Below are 25,445 nucleotides of genomic sequence, written 5' to 3' on the forward strand. Positions count from 1 at the left end.
AAACAGTGCTTCCCAATCTGTGGTCCATGAACCACAAGTGGTCCGCAAGAACTAAAATATGATCCATGGTCTCACCATTACTACACTGTTGTGATGAGAGCAACTGATCTTGTGAAACCCTCTTATAGTGCCGAGGGTTATTAAATGTGGTTTTCTGTAATGGTGACTACTGGATGGCATATGTTCTGTATCAGAAACTAGAGCTGATATGGTCTATCCAATGCAATTTTTTGAATCATCACCCTAAATAACCAAACCGAATTTAAATTTGACCAAAAACTAATTTGTAACCCTTTTGTTACTAATGTTGGAGAGTTGTCCCCTGGTCAAATGGTCCCTGGTCAAAAAAAGATTTGGAACTACTGCTCTAAAAGCTGAAGTTTGTAACTTTCCTCTCTCCCACCCAGTACAACTTTTGGTAAGGAGTTATTTGGACTGTGGTCAAAAAGTTCCTCATCCCTGGATCAGTCAGAGAGATAGAGAAAAGGTGAATCACTCCACATTGGCTATTTAAATAAGAACATGATGTGGATGAGCAGTAGCTTAAATACCTTAAAGGCACCAGATAGCATCTGATTTTGGAAGCTAAGCAGGGTCAGTCTTGATAGTACTTGGAAGAGAAACTGCCAAAAAATTCAAGGTGTTGTATGCTGTATTTCTAAGGAAGGAACTCACAAAATCACCTGTGAGTAGTCTTTGTTGAAGAAAACCCTATGGAATCCATGGAGTCACCTCAAACATCATGGCCAAAACAAGAACAATTGTGTCATTAAAGCCCGCAAGGCTGGTGGCTTGTACAGGACAACAATGGGCCATGTTGTATCAAAACACTGCCTTAAACTGGGACTTCAAGTCATTTCCAATTCTGACTGCAAACTTCATTTCAGTGAGAAAGACTTTAGCAAGTTTGTGAGAAGTCAAAACTCAACCAAAGTTGCGTAATTCTGATAGAATGTTGTGTAATTCTGATACATCATTCAAATTGACAAAGAGATGTCAAGAAGTTAAGGAGACAGAACTCTGCAGCATTATTTTACAGAATCATGAAAAATGCAAGCCCTTGGTTTAGTCACAGGAATGTATTCCTGGAAATCATTTCTTATCTCTAAATTTATGAAATGAGCAAAGAGAACTTACTTTGTATTTCTCATAGAAGGGTGCATTGTCAGTCTCAGTCCGCAACTCTGTTAACTTCTTTTCTTGAGCTCCCAGCCAACTCAAGGTCTCATTCGCTTTCCCCTGGGAAACGGAACAGAAAGTTGCAAACATGTATCTCATTCTCAACCCTCCTAAATATTCCAGCAGTCCATTGTTGAGGAAAAGGTCATTGTGTCAAAGATACTCCCAAGGAAGTTCCCCCTTTCAGAAAGGTCTTCATTTCAACCCTTGTGAAAGCAATGCAAGCACTCACACCAACATAATTTTGGAAGCTGCTTTGCCAAATGAGCTGACGCCAATGGCAGGTACTGTGGTTTTTCCTTAACTAAGGCTAGCGACATGAACTGCAGAAGTGTGTCCATGTACTTAGACTTTGCTGTCCCTTTATCTCTCTTGTCGACTCCCCCATTACAACAGCTTCACCGACTACCAGTTTGCTTCTGGACCCAATTCAAAGCACTGGGTATGACCTACGAAGTCCTGCCTAGCTCAGGTCCAGGCTATATAGCAGATCATACCTCCCTATATAAGCCATTCCAGACCCCGAAATCATCATGAGAAGACCCTTCTTCAATCTCATCACCATCACAAGCTCAGTTGGTGGAATGCAAAGGAAGGAAGGCCTTATTAGTGGCTGCCCCTGTTGTCTTTCTGCTGAGAGGCTTTTTTCATGTCAGAAGCAACTTGAGAAACTGGTGTGAGAGAATTGGCTGTCTGCAAGGATCTTGCCCAGGAGATGCCCAGATATTTTACCATTCTGTGGGAGGCTTTTCTACCTCTGTTAGAGGTAGGTGTGAATGTTGCAATTGGCCAACAGACAGGTGGGACAATTGTGCAATGTCCCACCTGGACATTGCACATTATATAAACCCTACTTGCCTAGTTTCTAACAGACCTCATGACCTCTGAGGATGCCTGCCTTAGATGCAGGCGAAATGTCAGGAGAGAATGCTTCTGGAACATGGCCATAAATCCTGGAAAACTTCCAGCAACCCAGTGATTCCAGCCATGAAAGCCTTCGACAATACGGTTTTCAAGCTGCTTCTGGTGTCAACCAAGATGTTCTCTTAACCAGCCACAAACTATGATTAGTTACTACAACAGATGTGAAGAAAGTATGAATGCTATGGTAACACAATCCTTCAAACTGAGACCACTCCACACAGTTGTATAAAATCCATATTGAACTGGATTATATGGCAGTGTGGAATCAAATAACCCAGTTAAAGGAGATTTTGTGGATTATCTGCCTTGATATTCTGGGTTATATGGCTGTGTCTAAGGGCTCCAAGGGTCAGAAAGGATGTGTACTAGTTACTGCTCTAATCTTTTTTCTTCTCTTTTTGCATCATTTGTCCCATTATTGTAAAGATACTCTAAACAGAGCATTCTGACATAACAAGAAACCCTCTCAGTCTATGCAAAATAAGAAGAAATATATACATGAAAAGTTTTCATGAGATATGCTGTATCCTTACATTTTGTGTCCATATCTTTTATTTGGTTTGATCTCTTGTTTGCTAGTAAAACTGAATTACCTTTTTGCGAAATGACACATGTCTAAAAATGTTTGGAAAGTTCTGCTCTAAAACATGCTCAACAATTCTTGGGGAAATCCTTGCCCAATGAATGTTCTGATCTCGCCAAATTTACTTCCAACATGAAAGATGTTACCTACCTGAACTTCTTCTTCAGCTGAAGGTAAACTTTTGAAATACTGCAGAAACTGAGCCACATACGTCATGATGGACTTTTCATCTGGATTGGTGACATCAACATCTAGGAAGTGGCAGAAACAGTTAAAACACTCCTAGATTGCATGCCTGCTTTCAGGGGAAAATGTCTCGAATGTCCACAACATATCACTATAGGATCCCCCTTCTTTTAGAAGAAGATGAAAGAACTCATGACAAAACCCATGTGCTGCTAAGAGTGGAGTTAAATACAACATGACCAATGGCAAAGTAAGTATGAAACAGAATAGTTACCTTCAGGTTCAAGCAGCCGTGGAATATTTAGTTCCTTCTCTGCAAGATCAAAGGCCTCCTTTAGATTCTCTTGGTTGGACCTTCCTTTTGCTTTCTCCACATCAACCAAACCTGGACGTAAGGCGTGAATGACAGCTAAGAAAGCCAACCCATTCCTCCAGCTGGACTTGAAATCTGCAATGCTGATGAATCCATGTCTGTACCAAAAACATAATATAATATTACATTATATTATAATATAATATATATTAAAAGCATCCATCAAGTTACTCCTGTAAATGGTGGTTAAGTTCCATCAACTATGAAAATCTGGATCAATTTATCTTGCTGTACCACCTCCACCATATCACAGTTTTACAAAGTTACTTTTTGGGCTACAACTGACCAGTGGAAATATTGGCTGAAGATTTCTAGGGATCATAATCCAAACAAGTAACTTTTCGAAGCTCTAGGGGCCATTAATATACTGTGCATATAATTTGCAAACCTGGCTTGTTCTGGATATTCTGAACTACAACCCCCATTATCCCAAGGTAGAATGTAAGTTATCGTGCAACAACAGATAACTTACATTCTACCTTGGTAACAGTTTGGGGAAGGCTAATTCATCATTTGCCAATTATTATTTAGGGTCACATCGCACCATACTGTCATAGCACTCTATTCCACTTTAGATGCTTTGCACATCCCACAGAATTGAGAAAGAAGGGGTAAAAATTAGGCATGGGCAATCCATGGTTCTAAATGGTTACAAAGTACTTACAAAACTAGGGGGCCCTGTACTTTGCTTCTACAGTGTTGCTAAAGTTCTGGTGGTGAAAATTTCAGAACTCTAACAAAACTTTCAAAATGTCATTATTATTTCGTTATTTATGACAAAACCAATTAAAAACCACCATTATAACGAAATTTTGAAAGTTTTGTTAGAGTTCTGAAATTTTCACCACCAGATCTTTAGCAACACTGTAGAAGCAAAGCACAAGCTCCCCTTAGTTTTTTAAGTACTTTATAACCATTTAGAACCATGAATTGCCCATGCCTAGTACAAATATAGTAAATAAATAAATAAACAACACTGTAGCATTCTAAGGATCTTAGTGTAAGCCACTTGAGCGGCACAATGGGATATATTCAGATTCCTGAGATATCTTATATTTATTGGTGATCTCTCTTCCAAGTGAACTCAATGAAATTAATAGGACTGGATTCAGCCTTGTGTATCTATGACTTTGAATATGGTTTCCAACCCAGAAGTGATACATCCATTGCAAATAAATTCATATATATTCAACATAAATGCCACTCATGTTCCTTCAGACAATGTGTTTGTTTGTTTGAGAACACAGCCATGCCCAGAAGGGGCATCCATGAGTCAGAACTAGTCCTGGCAGAACAGCAATTTTTACATACGGCAAGTAAGTGGGAAGGTGAACAAAGACCTAACGCTTTGACTGAATTCAGTGATCTCATGGGTTTGATATGTGTTTATTGAGTTTGTGTTCAGCACTAGTAGAGATTGAGAACGTTTTTTGTACTGTAAATCCTATAAGGTCTCAAGCAGTTTGATGTGTGATAGAATCATAGAGTTGGAAGAGACCTCATGGGCTATCCAGTCCAACGCCATTCTGCCAAGAAGCAGGAAAATTGCATTCAAAGCACCCCCAACAGATGGCCATCCAGCCTCTGTTTAAAAGCTTCCAGAGAAGGAACCCCTGCCACACACCAGGGCAGAGAGTTCCACTGCTGAACAGTTCTCACAGTCAGGAAATTCTTCCTAACGTTCAGGTGGAATCTCCTTTCCTGTAGTTTGAAGCCAATGTTCCGTGTCCTAATCTCCAGAGCAGCAGAAAGCAAGTCCACTCCCTCCTCCCTATGACTTCCCCTCACATAGCACTCATCGTGTCTCAGTCTTCTCTTCTGCAGGCTAAACAACCATAGGAATGTAACAACGGAAATGGCATCGGATTGTGAATTGGACGATGAGACGACTCGGAATGGTATTGTAGTAAGGTTGATGTTTTGATGTGTTGATGATGTTGATAATTATGTACTGTGGATTGTTTTATTGTATGTTGTATTCTGCACCTTTTTTCTATGTTGTACACCGCAATGAGTCGCCAGTAGGCTGAGAATTGCGGTATATAAGCGTAGTAAATAAATAAATAAACAAACAAACATGTGCAGTCCTATCCAATGGTGATGGTAGTTGGAAAATTCTGGAAGTTGTAGCTCAAAGAAGTAACACCTTGATACACAAACTGGAAAAGGCACCTGAACTAGCCCCAGAATTCATTTTCTTGTCTGTCATGTAATTTATAGAAATTAGCCAGTGTTGACTAAGTTATTCTGTTAGGACAGGAATAAAGCTCTTTACTCCATTCAAAACCTTATCACAGGAGACAATGTGTTGCCGTCCTTTCCCATGAGGACTTTTTGGTAGATGTTACACCAAGTCCCCCTTCCAAGGGAATCTAGGATGTCATATCAAACTTTTGCAGAAATCCTGCGTCAGAGGACTGCAGCTATGTAGTCCTGTAGTTATGCTCCACCTTCTCCCAGTCTTAAAGGAAGGCAGATCTTGCCAAGAAAACCTAATGATAGGTTCACTTTAGTGTCACTGTAAATCATTAATGACTTGAAGGAACATAACCACCAACACCATAACTAAACTCTTGACCTGCAGTCCTTAGGCCCATTTCTAGCTAGCAAGAACAAGACAGAGCAAATGTGAACTGTTGAAAAGTCCTCTTCCATACAACCATCACAAGTACAGGAGTCATATCCTCTTTTTCTTTACTCTCTATTCTTACTCACTTTTTATGTAAGCATGCTGAATCAAGACATAAAGAGAGGAGTGTGTTAACCCTGTCACTTCTATTTCTGATTCACTGCTTTCATGGGCAGAGAAAGAACACAAGATAGAAGAAAGTCCTTTATGCACAGATGCTTTTTGTTATGGGTTTTGAATCTTTGGGGCAGTCCTATGCTAATCTCACGATTCCATATGACAAATTTGAGATTTAAAAGGTTTTAATTCTGTGGTTCTCAACCTTCCCAATGCCATGAGCCCTTAACACAGTTCCTCATGTTGTGTTGGCCCCCAACCATACAATTATTTTTGTTGCTACTTCATAACGATAATTTTGCTACTGTTATGAATCCTAATGTAAATATCTGATATGCAGGATGTATTTTCATTGACTAGAGCAAATTTGGCACAAATACCTGCCACATCCAAATTTGAATACTGGTGGGGTTGGGCGTGGAGGATTGATTTTGTCATTTGGGAGTTGTAGTTGATGGGATTTACAGTTAACCTACAATCAAAGAGCATTCTGAACTCCACCAACCATGGAATTGAACCAAACTTGGCAAACAGAACTCCCATGACCAACAGAACATACTGGAAGGGATTGGTTGGCATTGACCTTGAGTTTTGGAGTTGTAGTTTGCCTACATCCAGAGGTCACTATGGACTCACACAATGATGGATCTTGACCAAACTTGGCACGAATACTCAATATGCCTAAATGTGAACACTGGTGGAGTTTGGGGGAAACAGACCTTGACATTTGGAAGTTGTAAATGCTGGGATTTATAGCTAACCTACAATCAAAGAGCGTTGGACCAAACTTCCCACATAGAACCCCCATGATCAACAGAAAATACTGTGTTTTCTGATGGTCTTTGGTGATCCCTCTGACACTTCCTTGTACCCCCCCCCCCCCCGGGTCCCAACCCCCAGGTTGAGAAACATTGTTTTAATTCTTTTGTTATTTTATTTGTGCATTTATATTTATATTTAGTTTTATTTTAATGCTGAACTCCTGTACATTTTGAGCTATGTTGGAATTTGTAAGCTGCTTCCAGTCCCAGTTTTGAGGGGGGGGGGGGGGGGGAAAGCACATACATTTAGCAATAATAATAATAATAATAATAATAATAATAATAATAATAAATCTCAGTTTGCCGTTAGAACCTGTTCTGGAGGACTAGCAAACCTTAGGCCTCTTCCATACAGCTGTATAAAATTCATATTGAACTGGATTATATGGCAGTGTGAACTCAGATAACCCAGTTCAAAGCCAACATTGTGGAATATCTTCCTTGGTATTCTGGTTATATGGCTGTGTGGAAGTGCGCCTACAGAGCAAATTTTAGGATAATGCAGAGACCTTGACCAGAGACAGGAAGGGAAAATAAAATTGTATTGCACTATCAGATATCTACCTGATTTATTTTAGGATAAAATGTTAGAGAAAATACAGGCACGGCCCTATTTTCATACCCACAAGACCAGGGGTTCTTCCACACAGTCCTATATCCCAGAATATCAAGGAAGGAAATCCCACATTATCTGAGTGTGGACTCAGATAACCCAGTTCAAAGAAGATATTGTGGGATTTTCTGCCTTGATATTCTGGGATATAAGGCTGTGAGAATGGGCCCTGGGAGAAAATATGTTGTCCCTAGGAATGTTCTATGTTCTCCAGATGATTTTATGTTATCTTTCCACCAAAAGTGCCAAAGATCCACCCTAGAGTAGTGATGGCGAACCTTTAAGAGACTGATTTTCCCATTGCTGCTTACCTAGCGCACTGTTCCTTTGCCCACAAGAGCAATGCTTTCTTGGCTGATATCTTCCATCGCTCTTTTGCTTTTGCGTTTCTTTTAGCCGGAGGGCTTTCTGTGGGAGAGGTATTGTCCGTGGGAGATGGAGTCTCCACAGAAGGGTGACCATATCCACCAGCCAGAGTCCAGGCTAACTCTTCAATCTGCCCAAAAGATTCAGAAAGAAAGAAAAAAACTTCACTTAACAGCCATAGTAAAAAAAGGCGGGGGGGGGGGGGGGGACGAAAACAAATTTGCACTGATGATTTTTTGAGCAATTTTTCAGCTCTAGTTAGAAGAGCAATCTTCAAAGGAAAAAATGCCTAGCAGAGGAAAGTCCTACATAGGCTTCTTTCTGACTAGGGCATTTCATTTTTCCAGATGAAATGTGTTTCTCTGTCTTATTTATTTTCTTTATTATTAAACTGGAAAACCTATTTGAAATGTGTCACTTAAAAACTAGACTTTTTATTTATTTATTTATTTCTGGTATTTCTATCCCGTTCCTTCTCAACCCTCCAAGGGGGCCTCAGGACGGTTTACATTCGGCAGCAATTCGATGCCACTACATATAACAGAGCAATATAATAACAATTAAAACAATAAGTAAAACATTCGTTAAAACAATAAAAAACAGTATTAACAGCTGTATCACCATTCCAGTCAATTCCATATCAAATTCCATGTCCAAAGTGCTATCTATGTGTCCAGAGGAGGGCGACTAAAATGATCAAGGGTCTGGAGACCAAGCCCTATGAGGAGCGGCTTAAGGAGCTGGGCATGTTTAGCCTGAAGAAGAGAAGGCTGAGAGGAGATATGATAGCCATGTATAAATATGTGAGAGGGAGCTCCACAGGGAGGAGGGAGCAAGCTTGTTTTCTGCTTCCCTGGAGACTAGGACACGAAACAATGGCTTCAAACTACAAGAAAGGAGATTCCATCTGAACATGAGGAAGAACTTCCTGACTGTGAGAGCTGTTCAGCAGTGGAACTCTCTGCCCCGGAGTGTGGTGGAGGCTCCTTCTTTGAAAGCTTTTAAACAGAGGCTGGATGGCCATCTGTCAGGGGTGATTTGAATGCAATATTCCTGCTTCTTGGCAGAATGGGGTTGGACTGGATGGCCCATGAGGTCTCTTCCAACTCTTTAATTCTATGATTCTATGTCTGTTGTCCAAAAGCCTGGTCTCAGGCTTTTGTATCGCCTTCTCTCTCTTTCTTCCTTAGGTACTGTATCTTTCAAAATGCAAAACTGAGGATGAATGCTATCTTACTCTTGATATTTAGGACTTGGTTGTTTGGGCTTTATTTTTTTATAAGTAAATAAATAACCATATGAAAACTGGGATAACAGAGTCCTTGGTTGAGAATTGCTTCAGCAGAAGCACACACATTTTCATTGAATATCATAAACAATTGTGGAAGTTGTTAGGAAGGACAAATTGTAAAGACTTGCGAGAATATTTCATGAAGGGATTTCCTAAAAGTTTCATTTTTTTATCAGATCGATGGGGGGTTTCAGATAGTCAACAAATACCTGTTAGGGCCGGGCTGTAGCACAGCTTGTTAATCACTAGCAGCAATAAATCGCTGCTGACCAGAAGCTGGCAAGTTCGAAGCCCAAGTCCGGTTTGAGCTCCTGACTGTTAATAGCCCAGCTTACTGTTCACCTAAGCAGTTCAAAAACAGCTGAGCTGTAAGTAGAGAAATTAGGGACGGCTTAAAGCGGGGAGGTTAATTTATGACACCATAAGAAATGCCAGAGATCAAAGAGCAAGGAGGAAATTCAACGATGAAAGGCTCAGCATCAAAGTGGATGAAGTGACAGGTCCCTCCTGTGAATGAAATCAAGCAACCTCCAGGAGCTGAAGCTGGAAAAAATGCTGAATTGCCTCTGTCTGTATGTCTTGAATGTCTTTTTAAAAAGGCATTGAATGTTTGCTATGTATGTGTGCATTGTGATCCGCCCTGAGTCCTCTTCGGGGTGAGAAGGGGGTGAATATAAATACTGTAAATAAATAAATAAATAGCAATACTAATCTTAGATTTATGAGGATATAGAAGCCAGTCAAATAAAATAACAACAACAATGCTACAAGGATCAAAGGCAAAACAGTGTTAGTTTTACATCACTTGGCCTCACCATTGCTTGAAACAGATCCCTTGCCTATTAAAGTCTTTTTCATCCACAATACAAAATGTATTAGGATAGACTTGAAAAGCATTTCTGCAGACCGAAACTGGCAAAGCCAGTGTTTCAAGATGTGGGTGTGTGGAAATCAAATTCAAAAACTCTTCTTTTCCCTTTTGATTAATACCCACCTGAAAATGCAAAATGATTGTCCAAATAAGGCCAAGCACAATGGACGGTTTCCCTTCAACGATATCAGCAACATGGATATTGATGAGTTTGATCTGGAATGACAAAGGTTTTTGGACAAGAACAGGAGAATTTATAGCCTTACCCTGGCATTCTCAGATATAAGGTAAATATAGTTATAAATACATTTATTTATTTATTTATTTATTTATTTATTTGAGGCATTTCTATACTGCCTTTTCCCAAAGACCTAAGGTGGTTTACAGCAGCAATTACACACAAATATATATATATATATATATATATATATATATATATATATATATATAAAACCATCAAATAAAAATCCATCTAATAAATCCCCCACCATCCTAATGGACATAAAATTATCATTAAATAATAAACTAGTAAAATCCCCAAGGAACTAAAGTAATAGAAATAGTTAAAATGATTATAATGCAGCTCCAGGCTCCTGTCAACATTAGTTAAATGCTGTTTCACACAGGAGGCCATGACAGTGAAAGTGATGTCACACTGTTATGATGCTGCAGTGTTGATCTCTATAGCCACGGCAGTCCACGCTCTGGTTACATCCCGTTTAGACTACTGCAACGCTCTCGATGTGGGGTTGCCTTTGAAGATGGCCCGGAAGCTTCAATTAGTCCAACGTGCGGTAGCCATGATACTAACAGGAGCGGAACGCAGGGAGCATACAACCCCCCTGTTGCGCCAACTCCACTGGCTACCGATTTGCTACCGGGCTCAATTCAAGGTGCTGGCGTTGGCCTATAAAGCCTTAAACGGTTCCGGCCCAAGATACCTATCCGACCGCATCTCTACCTATGAACCCACCAGGACTTTGAGATCTTCCGGGGAGGCCCTGCTCTCGATCCCGCCTGCTTCACAAGCACGGGTGGCGGGGACGAGAGATAGGGCCTATTCGGTGGTGGTCCCTCGGCTGTGGAACACCCTTCCCACAGACATTAGACTAGCACCATCTCTAATGATATTCCGCAAGAAATTGAAGACCTGGCTGTTCAAGCAGGCATTCGAATAATTAGTGCAGTGATTGGAACAACGGAAGACGAATTTGGATTATGTTTTGGATGATGAGACGACGCTGAATGGTTATCGTAGTAATGGTGTTAACTGTGTATAGTGTTAGGTTGTGAATTGTTTTTATTCTGTAGTTTTGAATCTTGCTGTTCTTGTTTGCTGTGAGAACAGCGGTATATAAGTAAAGTAAATAAATAAATAAATAAACTAACATTTAAGTTAGATAACCTAATAAACATTTACAGATACTTTGAAGCACATTACAGTGGAAGTATATGAAAAACAGAATAATTCATGGCCTTGTGTATCAAGAATTCCCAAAGGTTGAAGGAATAGATTTTCTGATGCATTTCAGCACCTGAGAAAACTCAAAACCTATTCAAGATTAAAATTAAACTGACCGATCGGTTCTTCAGGAACGTCAAGGCATTTTCAATGTTGCTTCGGCACTGGAAAGTGTTGGATCCTTTTTCACGTGGCTATACAAAGAAAAAGGGGGGGGGGGAGGAACCATAGCATCCATATTAGTTTTGAGCCCATTCCTTTTTATTTCACATTTCATATAAGTCAAGAATGCACAATTGCATGGCTAGATAATCTCATACAGAGTAGGCTCATTCAATAAATTATTGATTGATAAGTCAACATATAGATGGATCCAATTGATTAAGTGGTTCGGCTGCATTTGGAATCATGAATAGGGTTCAACCCCATATGAAACAATTATATATAGTAAGGTAAAGGTAGTCCCCTGACATTAAGTCCAGTCATGTCTGACTCTGGGGTGTGGTGCTCATCTCCATTTCTAAGCCGAAGAGCCAGCGTTGTCCATAGACACCTCCAAGGTCATGTGGCCGGCATGACTGCATGGACCGCCGTTACCTTCCCGCTGGAGCGGTACCTATTGATCTACTCACATTTGCATGTTTTCGAACTGCTAGGTTGGCAGAAGCTAGGGCTGACAGCGGAAGCTCACACCGCTCCCCGGAATCGAACCTGCGACCTTTCAATCAACAAGCTCAGCAGCTCAGTGCTTTAACCCACTGCTCCACCAGGGGCTCCTTATATATATTAGACCAACAATCCATTCCAAGACCTTTTGTATTATTGTTGTATAATTTGGTACCTATTTTTTCTTACCTGAATGAACAATACCTTGGTGTTTTTGGCCAAAGCATACCATAGAACAATTCTGACATACCTAAAAAATGCCTAGAGATGTATTATGTCTAGGCCTCCAATGCTATTCTTTGGTCGGATGGAAGTTGACCATAGAATTGTCCCAGAAATATTTCTGTTCCTGGTTTGAAAGTTTCATTTCCTGTTTGATTGTGTGATACTTGCTTTGAAAGTTGTTGTTGTACTCCAGAAACTTCATTTTTGTGGCTGCCACAAACTATATTGAATTGGTTGAAACTCTATGAGATATTCATTGAAAAACTATAGCAAAATGTGCTGCAGGATTTCTCACAAATACTAAGTTTTTGCTGTTTAATAAACTTTTCCCATGTTCTTATGATAGAACCAATTAGGAAATGACATTTATAACACAGGAACAAAAATCATATTGCATAGTGTAATGTGAGGAATGCTAAAAGGTGCAGTTCAACAACATTTAGAAGATGGATCCTGCCAATTGCTGTATAAGTTCATTCCAGTTCTTACCAGCTGCTCTCCAGAAAGGACTTCCAGCAAATCCAAAAGTGAGTGTCCCCTTCCAACGTCTGCATACAAATCCAAGATAAAGGAAGGTGGCGAATGCTGCAAAACATGTATTTATATTTGGGTTATGCAATGTTGTATTGTCACTGCTGTTTATACAATCAATGTATGCTTTTTCTTGTTGGCATTGAGAGAAGAGGATCTCAAGTTATTCAAGGGATTTAGCAACCGGACCTACATACTCTACCTTCTGCATGCATGCATATATATATATATATATATATATATATGTATATATATATATATATACATACATACATATATTACAGGACCAAAAAAGCCATAGACGTGCTGGCTTTAGCCTATAAAGCCCAAAATGGTTCTGGCCCAACTTACCTGTCCGAACGCATCTCCTCCTATGAACCAGCTAGGAAGTTAAGATCATCTGGGGAGGCCCTGCTCTCGGTCCCGCCTGCATCACTAGTACATCTGGTGGGGACGTGAGCCAGGGCCTTCTCAGTGGTGGCCCCTTGGCTGTGGAATGCCCTTCCTACATGAATTAGATTGGCCCCCTCCCTGTTAGCATTTTGGAGGAAAGTGAAGACCTAGTTGTTCAAGCAGGCATTTGAATAGGCAGTGTAACGAATATAGGAATATGGAATAATTGGATAATGAGACTGGATCTTGATTTTAACTATGAGACGATAATGAGATGTTATATGATGTTTAATTGATTGATTATCATGTTATTGTTTTAATTGTTTTAACGGTTTTATTTATTTATTATTTTATTTACTTTACTTCTATACCGCTGTTCTCAGCCCGAAGGCGACTCACAGCGGTTCAATGACATTTTAAGCATTGCATTTTGCTATTGTGAACAGCTCTGAGTCGCCTGAGGGCTGAGAACAGCGGTACACAAATACCGTAAATAAATAATAAATAAATAATTCTCTACCATTCTGTTGGTTCTCAGATATCACCTGTCTCTACCATTGAGGACTTGAGTCAGTTAATTTTGTGTGTCCTTGAAAGGGAAGTGCTTGGGGTGACTTTTGGAAATGTTTATTCTAGTTCTCACAAAGCAATGGATTTGTTTGTGCCAGTCTTTTTCTCTCTCTCTTACCATGGCCTACTTGATAGAGTTGCTATGGCAATGAAGTAGGAGAAAAGAAAACCATCTATGCCATCTCCAGCACTGGGGAAGTGGGATATAAACCTAATTCATTCACTTTTGTAAAATGGGCAGAGTAAACAAGCAATGGCAGAAGATGTAGATGGCTTTAAAAGTGGATTGATAAAATTTCTGGAGGGCAGGATGGTAAATGGCTTAAGGGGCTGAGGGGAAAAAGGAAAGGGCCTGATGCTGTTAGGAATTGTGGGAGTTGAAGTCCAAAACACTTGGTGGGCCAAAGTTTGCCCCTGCCTGGTGTAGATGCATCCTTAGTCTCAGTGACCTTCTGTCAGGTTTTACAATGTATTGTAATGTAATATAGCTGAGTCATGCACTGCTAATAGGCTTCTATTGGAAATGCGGAGTCATGCATTAACTGTATATATGGAATCATTTGGGGAATGTGTTCTGGCCTATTCCAGGTGATTGTGAAGGACGTAATCCTGGGTCTGAGTTAAGTTAATGAGTTGGGAACCAATCAGAGATTGCTATGTGTAATTGTGTAGAATTGTATATAAGGAAGTCATATACAGTGTATTCTCTCTCCTTGTGCTGTGATGCTGTTTGTCGAAGGCTCTGTGTAATTGATTAAAAGAATCTGTCTGCTAAGACAAGATATAACTGTGTGCTGTGGTAAGTTTGTAGTGTCATCTAGATTGGAGGGGAAAACAATAGTAAAACTGACAATGGCCGGACATGTGCTCAAGTGTCTGTAAAAGAGTTCCAGAGTGACTGCAGTTTGTGGACGCAGTTAACTGAAAATACTGTCCAGGAAGAAGCTTCTGGAAAGTGCTGAAGTTGTGGAACTGATCTGCTGCTGAATTGTGAGATAAAGCGTGACACCTTCAACAACACATCTCCCTTTGCATTCCCTCTGCAGGTACCACTTGTTCCAACTGACACTTCCCCACCCCCTTTCCAATGTAATTACTTTTCTAAGAAACAGCTATTTAACCCAGGGAAGAAGGGATTATTGCATCATTGTTAATTCTGGATGGATCTTAAAGAGTCATATGCCCCCTCTTCTCCTATCCTTTTACCTTTTCCAGCTGTGAGTTGATCCAGCTTGTGAAGGTTTTCTTTTGAGTATTCTCTTGCTCCGCTGTGTATTTTAAAAAAGAAACAGAAGAAATATCCACAAGTTAAAAAAAGATTATCTAAAGTCTTCATTATCCATCAATATTTATTCTTGCACAGCTGTGGAAACAGAGTAGATCAAACACATTTGGACCGATGCCTGATACTTCCCAGCTGGTCATTTGTGTGGAAATGGAAGAAAAAGGCAGGCCAGCTATCCGTATTTCAGAGTAAAATATGCCTCTGAAGTCACACAGCGCTTGTAAAGAAAGTTGAAAGGTTTATAAGAGATGTTTGAATTCCCATGATGTGATGCACATATGTTTCCTTTGCCCTATGGACACTTCCAGTCAACTAGATTGTGCAGGAATTCGAAATGACCTACAAAACCTGTTTGCCAGAGGGAATTAAAAATGGAATAAATGTGTATATACACAAGCAGCAGGCCCGCTTTCAATTTAACTTTGATCACAGTGTGTTAGGGAGACAATTATCAGTCTCCAGTGCTCTTCGGCTTGACCTAAATTCTATATATACATTATTTTAAAATGGTACTCATTATTCTCCAGTGAATTTCAAATGACCAATGTCAGCTTAGGGTGAGAAGTGCATAACTGCTCTTGGAGAGATATGTAAAGGAATTCCTGAGAAGACAAGAAACTCTGGATTATGTCTGGCAATTACTCATCTCTTAACCTAGCTTCCATCATATTGGAGGTTTGAGGATAATGTTTACACAAGTTTATTTTATTTATTTATCGTGTCAGGAGCAAGTTGAACATCCCTTAGTCAAAATCCTTGGACCAAAAGTGTTTTGGATTTTGAATGTGTGTGTGTGTGTGTGTGTGTGATTTTGGAATACCGTATATACTCGAGTATAAGCCAAGGCACTTAATTTTATCATAAAGAACTGGGAAAACATATCGACTCAAGTATAAGCCGAGGGTGAGAAATGCAGACGCTAGTGGTAAATTTCAAAATAAAAATAGATACCAATAAAATTATATTAATTGAGGCATCAGTAGGTATCTTAAAACTGTAATTTAAGATAAGACTGTCCAACTCTGATGGAATCATTATTCTAACCTTCTTCAATGTAAATGTGCTTACATTTTGCCTGCTTGATACAATATTGTGCAAAACAGGCAGAAACATGCAGAAGTTTCAGTTATACAGTTGTGGATTGTTGTTGTTTTTACTATTTTTGCAGTTCATAGAATTTAACTGTCCTTAGCACAAATTTCAGATTCGTCTTGACACTAAATTTTGATTTAGATACAACGAACGCATCTCCACCTATGAACCGACTAGGACATTAAGATCGTCTGGGAAGGCCCTGCTCTCGGTCCCGCCTGCATCGCAGGTGCAGTTGGCGGGGACGAGGGACAGGGCCTTCTCGGTGGTGGCCCCTCGGCTGTGGAATGCCCTACCTGTGGACATCAGACAGGCCCCTTCACTGCTGGCATTCCGGAGGAAGGTCAAGACTTGGCTTTACAAACAAGCGTTTGGCTAAATAGTGCAATGAATACATGAAGATGGTACAACCGAACATAGGAATTGGTATAAGGATTATGATTACGGACTCTGATTCTGATTTGTTTGCTGAGGCTTATGATAATGATTGTTTTGACTTGGTATGTTTTGTATAATGTGTTTTTAATTGTCTTTTTGATACTGTTGTGATTACTATGTAAACCGCCTTGAGTCACCATTTCGGCTGAGAAAGCGGTATAGAAGTAAAGCAAATAAATAAATAAATAAATATTTTTCTATGTTTTGACAATTTTTTAAGATATTACAATTCAGGACTCCTCTAAGTAGGAAGTAGTTTTAGGATGGGGCCAATTTTCTAAATTATATGGGGGCATTTACTAGGGTAGCAAGTTGTAGCATTTTTCTCTCCCCTCCTCCAACTTGTTTTAATAGAATAATAATAGAATAATAACCATGCTTACAGGGGAAAAGCAGAGCTTGTAAAACTTGCTTTTTTTGGTATCAAAATTCCCATTGTTCTCTATCTAGCATAATTATCTGCCTTTCTGGTTGTGTTCTTCCAGGAGCTGCAATTTTTAAAAAAATCTAATTTTACAATCTCGAGGAAAAATGTAGATTTTCTTTCCCCTTTACATGTGTGATCACAGCTGGTACAATACCGATAGAGGGAGCTTTCTCCAGCTGACAGCAAGAAGGCCTGTCACTGCCTTTGTAAACATCAAAGATGGAAACAAAACCACATAGGGTTGCTGTGAGGTTTCTGGGCTGTATGGCCATGTTCCAGAAGCATTCTCTCCTGACGTTTCACCTACATCTATGGCAGGAATTCCCTTGTGGACAATTTCAACAGAAAGGAGTAAACCAGGAAAATGTGGCTACCAGTATTAAAAACTCTAAAAAGTAAATAAAGAACAACACTAAAAAGGGGGAATTCCAGATAGGAAACAATCAGGACCAGCTAACACCTTCCAACAAAGGACCCTCAGGCAGGAAGCAGCAAGTCCATTTAATGCTAATCAAGGTGGCCAATTGCAACATTCAGACCTGCTTCAAGCAGGCAAGAATTCTTTCTCCCACCCTGGGCATTCCACAGATATATAAACCCCCCTTGCTTTGTTTTCAACAGACCCCTCAACCTCTGAGGATGTCTGCCATAGATGTGGGTGAAATGTCAGAAGAGAATGCTTCTGGAACATGGCCATACAGCCTGGAAAACTCACAGTGACCCTGAGATTCCGGCCATGAAAGCCTTCGATAATACATAGAACCACATACTTTCTATTTAAAAATAATGGAGGGGAAAAAGCAGAAAACCACTAATATCTCTATGCAAAAGCATCCCAAAAACCATCTTTTTATGGAAACCACCAATGCAATCTCAAATTGCATTGGTGCATACAGGGAGCACACCACCCCCCTGTTGTGTCAGCTCCACTGGCTGCCGGTTCAATTCCGAGCACAATTCAAGGTGCTGGTTTTGACCTACAAAACCCATTACGGTTCCGGTCCAGTGTATCTGTCCGAACGTATCTCCCTCTACGTCCCACTCCGGAATTTGAGATCATCTGGGGAGGCCCTGCTCTCGACCCTACCGCTATCACAAGTGAGGCTGGTGGGGACGAGGAGCAGGACCTTCTTGGTGGTGGCCCCTCACCTGTGGAACTCACTCTCGGAAGAAATTAGGGCATCAACATCCCTCCTCGCCTTCAAGAGGAAGGTAAAGACGTTGTTGTGGGACCAGGCCTTTGGGCAACCTGACAATTAGATATGGAAACCAGATGGATAGGACTGAAAGGACTGAGAATTGTGGAATTGGAATTTAAACTATGAGATTGTGAAACGCTGACCGTCAATGAGGTTTGTATTGGTTTTATTGCTTTTATTGGTTTTATGGTTGTTTTGCCTATAATAATTATTGTTTTCTATTAATTGTTGTTATTGCTAGAACTGCTGTTTGTGTTAACTGATGTTATTGCCTTTTGCTGTTATGTGATGCGGGCATCAAATTGTGCCTTGCTTTTGTAAGCCAACCTGAGTCCCCCCCGGGGTGAGAAGGGCGGGGTAGAAGCAACCGAAATAATAATAATAATAATAATAATAATAATAATAATAATAATAAATACACAAAACATGTTCCTGGCAAAAGTAAATAATGTGAATTGGATATGTGCTCTGCTCCACATATAAATTGCAATCTTAAACTCTGGGTGGGCAAAGGGCATCCCATTTGTTTTTGACCGGCAGCTCCCAGCATTCCTCAACATTGGCTTTGCTGGCAAAGGCATCTGAAAGCTGCAGCCAAATAAACATCTGGAGTGCTGTGAAATTCCCCTTCCTTTGTTAAACAGGCTTGAAAGGAAACAAAACCAAAAGTGCTCATTCGAATTTGCCACAAAAAAAGCATGCTTAACACTGAGCAAGTGTTTGTTTGTTGTCAACATCAGGGGGACGTGAAGTATTTGGGGTTTCTTTTGATAGCTATATTTGTGTCGGGGCTCTTTATTTTCAAAGTGCCAGGAACATTCAGGGAGGCCACTGTGGTTTGAACTTCATTTGCATGTCGTCAACATGAATTATGCAAACAGCCACCAAGGATTATCTTGCTCCCCATTCAAAGCCAGGATTATATTATATTAGTGTAACCCTTCTCGGCATGAAAGCTAAAAGTTCACATTTGATCTTTTTCTGTTCACAGTATCTCGCAAACAGGGCATCTCCCAACAAAACACAGGCATGCAAAATGTTTTAGCCAGGCTTGAAAATGTTCCTGTTTTGGGTGACAACTGCCAGAATAGCCAGTGTGGTGTTACAGTTTTTATTGGAAATTTCATAATCTATTGGAAATATGTGCATCTGGCCACGGTGGTCCACGCTCTTGTTACATCCCGATTAGATTACTGCAACGCACTCTACGTGGGGTTGCCTTTGAAGACTGTTTGGAAACTCCAACTAGTCCAGCGAGAGGCAACCAGATTGCTCACCGGAGTGTCATACAGGGAGCATACCACCCCCCTGTTGTGTCAGCTCCACTGGCTGCCGATCCAATTCCGAGCACAATTCAAAGTGCTGGTTTTGACCTACAAAACCCTATACGGTTCCGGCCCAGTGTATCTGTCCGAACGGATCTCCCTCTACGTCCCACTTCGGAGTCTAAGATCTTCTGGGGAGGCCCTGCTCTCAGCCCCGCCTCTATCACAAGTGAGATTGGTGGGGACGAGGAGCAGGGCCTTCTCGGTGGTGGCCCCTCACCTGTGGAATTCACTCCCCGGGGAAATTAGATCGGCGACATCCCTCCTTTCCTTTAGGAAAAAATTGAAAACTTGGATTTGGGACCAGGCATTCGGACATTCTGGCAGCTAAAGAAAGGACTTTGACAATGGACAGGACTTGACTAAGCAGAATGGAATTATGGAACTCTGAACGCTGAGCATGAGATTAGTTTTACTGATTGTGTTATGTACCGATTATTTTTAACTTGATACTTGTTTTAATTGCTGTTTTGTATGTATGTATATCTTGTGTAGACATCGAATTGTGCCTTTTTGTAAGCCGCCCTGAGTCCTCCCCCCCCCCCCCCGGGGGGTTGAGAAGGGCGGGGTAGAAGTAACTGAAATAAATAACCTAATTGAAAAGGTAACTATGATGTCACATCTGTTTGGCAAATGTGAATCTCCATGAGCATGCGGAGACCACCTTTTGAAAGCCACTAGTCAAGAAAAACATAACCTTGTTAGAAGTCAACTCTTTGAACAAGTGATATTCACAAGCCTTAATGTAATGGCACACAGGTAACTCAGTTGTTAAACTGAAGAATCATGTCTTTAAACTGCCAAGGATAAAAAATATATTTGGTTAGCAGAGGATGGTTGTTTCTTTGAAGTACAATTTGCAATTGTAATTGCCCCAAAAAATATACAATCTCTTGAAACCTCTTAATTAAAATATGCAGTCAAGAGACAAAAAACAAAGCAGTCTTCTTTAAAAATAACATATCGTGTTTACTCATAAAAAAACTTGTATTAATTCACCATACAGGCACATTTCTTGTTAATCAGTTGTTCCATAGTCTTTAAGTATAGCTATAGTTGTACTCACTGAAGTGCAAAAGCTATATTTCTCTATTGAAAGTCCAAACAGTAACATACATGCATCCACATCCACTGAGGTCTGATGCAAACTGAATACAAAATTGAGTCCTGTGTCTAAAACCCCTCCCACACCAAAGAGTACAGTCAAACTGGCAAACCAGACTGTACATACAATATAGGTTAACACATGATCAACATTTACAAACAGTTAGTGGAGGCTTGGAAGGTTGCTACTTCCAATGGTTTTTGTCATCTATCTCCTGAAATTCCCACATAGTCATGAAACCCACTGGATATCTATGGACAAATCACTCTCTCTCAGCCTCAGAAGAAAGGAAAACCAAGCCTCACCTGAAAAAGAATTGCCAAGAAAACCCTATCATAGAGTCACCTTAGGGCTGCCATAGTTCAGAAACTACCCGAAGGATCACAACAATCCAAACATGTGAGCAAAGTGTTCAGAGTTCTTCAGAAACATTTCTTCAAGGTCTCGAAAGATATTTCTCCAGTCAGGCCTACGGTTCTTCAACATTTGTTTCCAACACCAGTGGAAACTAATTAGCCAGCCCGACTTTTCTTTGTGCAAGCTTTCCACCAGATCCCCCATCCTCAAGGCAAGAAGTACCTATTGATCTACTCACATTTGCATGTTTTTGGATTGCTAGGTTGGCAGAAGCTGGAGCTAACAATGGGAGCTCACCCACCTGCAAATTCAAACTGCTGACTTTTCGCTCAGCAAGTCTGCACCTTTTGGTTTAACCCACTGCACCACTGTGGCCCCAGAAGGATGCATACAATGGAGAAATAATGCAATCTGCGATTGCTCAACACTATGGAATGTGGGAGTTAGAATGAAGAAAACTTTCACTCCTCTGATGAAGATTGCTGATGCCTCCGCACACTTCAACTCACAGGACTCCATAGCATTGAACTATGGCAGTTAAAATAGTATCAAACTGCATTCATTCCACAATCTAGATGCATTATGTATTCTGATTAGAGTAGACCCATTCAGTCAGTGGGATTTATTTACATGTTGACTCCTCATTCAACAACTAACCAAATAGATCTATTCTAGTTGTGATAGCCAACAGGACACCAACCTCTGTGAGGCTTGGGTAAGGCTGCCCATCCATCTCTTACTACATTACCATGATAATGCTTCCAGCAAAGTCAACCTTACTGTCAGACAATTGCCATGAACAGGTGCTGAACTGGGTTGCTGTGATTTTTCTGGGCTATATTGCCATGTTCCAGAAGCATTCTCTCCTGATGCTTCACCCACATCTATAGCAGGCATCCTCAGAGGTTGTGAGAAGTCACAACCTCTGAAGGTGCCTGCCATCGATGTGTGCAAAAAGTCAGGAGAGAATGCTTCTGGAACATAGCCGTACAGCAATCCAGTGATTCTGGCCATGAAAGTCTTCGACAGGTGTTGAACTAAGCTAAGAAGCTGTCCCATCATCAGTGATGGGGGGATATTCAATTAACAGATCAGTCAGTGTTTCTACTTAGAATAAGAGAATCATCTTGCAGAAAAATGTTTCAGGTCAGAGAGATATTGTTTCCAGCCTTACAACATCACTTCCATCATACTTGCATTCACTCTCAGTTTTGTGGCGCAATGGGTCAAACCAGTGGTTCTCAACCTGTGGGTCCCCATATGTTTTGGCCTTCGACTCCCAGAAATCCTAACAGCTGGTAAACTAGCTGGGAATTCTGGGAGTTATAGGCCAAAACACCTGGAGACCCACAGGTTGAGAACAACTGGGTTCCACCCTTGTGCCAACTGAACTGCTAATCTGAAGGTCGGCGGTTGGAATTCGCGTGATGGGGTGAGCTCCTGTCTGTCAGCTCGAGCTTCCCATGAGTGAAGACTCCCACAGGATGATAAAACATCTGGCCGTCCCCTGGGCAATGTCCATGCAGACGGCAAATTCTCTCACACCGGAAGCAACTTGCAGTTTCTCAAGTCGCTTCTGACACACACAAAAGTGCCTCTTGTGGGATTTGGTAACACTAACTTTTGGAGGGACTACAACTTCCCAAATTCTCCAGCTACCACAGCCAGTATATTCTGGGAATTGTAGTTCATAAGTAACATTCTGAAGTTCTGCCTATTTTCCTATTAATCTAATTTTAAAAAGAGGACGGCTTTTTGGCCATTCTGCAGAAGAGCCAAGGTTGTAACAACAGGGACCTAATTATTAGCAACCTCTCTTCTTCCTGAGATTTCTATCAAAGGGTGTTCTACATTGTTTTGCTTTTTAATGAGCTCTTTTTCACACATTTTTCCCATTTCTATTAATATTTATAAGTTGCCTGCTGACTTATGGCAACCCTATGAAGTCAATAGGATTTTCTAATGCAAGGAATACTCAGAGGTGGTTTTACCAATTCCTTCCTTTGAAATATATCCTATACCACCTGGTAATTAATACATAAAAGGAGGGAAAAACAGTAATTTAGAAGAGTTTGCCTAGCCCACACACATTTCACTGTAATGTCCATGCAATTTACTTGCTCACCTGCATGCAAGAATGCTCAGGAAAAAATAAATTCTATTATTTTCCACAAGTTGCAACTATGGTTTCTCTGTAATCACTTGGTGAATGTGAATTCCTTTGGTGTAGAAACTTTTATGGACTTCTCCATAAAAGAAAGGAAGATTGTGAGGAAGCAATGGTAAAAGCCATAGCTGTCAAAATTCTGCCTCCTATCAAACCCTCAAATTCCAATTTGAAAGCATTACACTTAGTTCAAAAGCCAGTGTGGTAGAGTGGCTGAAGTATTGGAGTAGAACTTAGAAAAACAGGTTTTATTCCCTTACTGGTCCATCAAATTTACTAAATAGCCTTAGGTCAGATCTATTCTCTCAGCCTAAATAATGTTAAAAGGTAAAGCTTGTCCCCTGACATTAAGTCGAGTCATGTCTGACTCTGGGGTGTGGTGCTCATCTCTATTTCTAAGCCGAAGAGCCGGCGTTGTCCATAGACACCTCCAAGGTCAAGTGGCCAGCATGACTGCATGGAGCGGAGCTCCTCTGAATGATGTTATTGTGATGATAAACTGGAAAAGACAGCCACATACACTACTTTAAGCTTGAAGGAGAGAATGGAATGCTAGATTTGGAAGAGATCTCATGGGCCATCCAGTCCAACCCCCTGCCAAGAAGCAGAAAAATTCCATTCAAAGCACCACCAACACCACCACCACCACCACCACCCCCCCCCCCCCATAGATGGCCATGCAGCCTCCAAAGAAGGAGCCTCCACCACACTCTGGGACAGAGAGTTCCACTGCTGAACAGCTCTCACAGTTAGGAAGTTCTTCTTAATGTTCAGGTGGAATTTCCTTTCCTGTAGTTTGAAGCCATTGCTCTGCATCCTAGTCTCCAGGGCAGCAGAAAACAAGCTTGCTCCCTCCGCTCTATGACTTCCTCTCACATACTTATACATGGCTATCATATCTCCTCTCAGCCTTCTCTTCTTCAGGCTAAACATGCCCAGCTCCTTAAGCCGCTCCTCATAGGGCTTGTTCTCCAGACCCTTGATCATTTTAGTTGCCCTCCTCTAGACACATTCCAGCTTGTTGACATCTCCCTTCAATCTTGGTGCCCAGAATTGGACACAGTGTGATTCCAGGTGTGGTCTGACCAAGGCAGAATAGAGGGGTAGCATGACTTCCCTGGATCTAGACACTAGACTCCTATTTGTGCAAGCCAAAATACCATTGCCTTTTTTAGCTGCTGCATCACATTGTTGGCTCATGTTTAACTTCCTGTCCATGAGGACTCCAAGATCTTTTTCACACGTATTGCTGTCGAGCCAGGAATCCCCTATACTTTATCTTTGCATTTCATTTTTTCTGTCTTAAGTGGAGTATCTTGCATTTGTCACTGTTGAGCTTCATTTTGTTAGTTTTAGCCAATCATCTCTGTAATCTGTTCAGATCGCTTTGAATTCTGATCCTGTCTTCTGGAGAATTAGGTATTCCTCCCAATTTGGTGTCACCTGCAAACTTGATGATCATGCATTCTCACCCTTCCTCTAAGGTAGACTATACTTGTAAATACTAAAACTGAAAGCGGGAATGGTAAGGCCTTTTCAGCTTAGCATATAAATGCAGCCATGACTTCTGACCTGCTTCTTCCACAGTCCCACTGGCCTACTTTGGCACAAAAAGTATTTCTATTTCTGTTCAGCCACAAAACTAAGACAAAGAGAACAAACAGTGATATTTAATATCCCCCAGTTCTTGTTTTCCAAACAAAGGAATCAGTTAAAATAAAAAAAAGGTTCTGCAGTGGAGGAATTTAAGAAATAGACATGTATGTAGAAGGACTGGCTGAACATCCTCCATTCAAAATATTTGGGACCATAAATATTTGGGATTTTTTTCCAGATTTTGGAATACTGATATTTGGATATACTGCCAGCCCTCCAGATTTGACTACTATTTGTGGATTTAATTAATCCATTCTAAGTATTTTCAGGTCTTTGAGCAATTCTGCTGGAAATTGACCATACAGTTGTGCTAAAGGACCTAGAGATCCTTAGAGGGAACTTATCCAGTCATCTGCAGGTCCTCCAATGCAATTCTATAGCCAGATTTCTGTGGAAGTTCACCAGAGAGTCACACTGGAAGACCCAGATATTTGTAGAGCAGGCATGGGCAAACCTTGGCCCTCCGGGTGTTTTGGACTCCAACACCCCAATTCCTAAGGGACCTGAGGCTGTTAGGAATTGTGGGAGTTAGAGTCCAAAACACCCGGAGGGCCAAAGTTTGCCCGTGCCTGTTCTAGAGAGATGTTCTCTCAG

The 25,445-nt window shown here is 40.8% G+C and overlaps 1 protein-coding gene across 1 annotated transcript in view; it reads right to left on the bottom strand.

Moving 5' to 3' along the window:
- The window catches only part of SYNE2 (spectrin repeat containing nuclear envelope protein 2), a 343,575-nt gene that overhangs the window by 257,552 nt on the left and 60,578 nt on the right, over nt 1-25,445 (bottom strand). Inside the window, exons 3-10 of the mRNA XM_067468497.1 lie at nt 15,007-15,068; nt 12,796-12,891; nt 11,532-11,609; nt 10,077-10,169; nt 7,737-7,921; nt 3,147-3,343; nt 2,837-2,937; nt 1,138-1,239 (exon numbers count right to left, since the gene is read on the bottom strand). Coding sequence (XP_067324598.1) covers nt 1,138-1,239; nt 2,837-2,937; nt 3,147-3,343; nt 7,737-7,921; nt 10,077-10,169; nt 11,532-11,609; nt 12,796-12,891; nt 15,007-15,068 — 914 coding nt within the window. The remainder of the gene's footprint in view (nt 1-1,137; nt 1,240-2,836; nt 2,938-3,146; nt 3,344-7,736; nt 7,922-10,076; nt 10,170-11,531; nt 11,610-12,795; nt 12,892-15,006; nt 15,069-25,445) is intronic.

This window comes from Anolis sagrei, chromosome 1, assembly GCF_037176765.1.
Source record: "Anolis sagrei isolate rAnoSag1 chromosome 1, rAnoSag1.mat, whole genome shotgun sequence".
NCBI classification, from domain to species: domain Eukaryota; kingdom Metazoa; phylum Chordata; class Lepidosauria; order Squamata; family Dactyloidae; genus Anolis; species Anolis sagrei.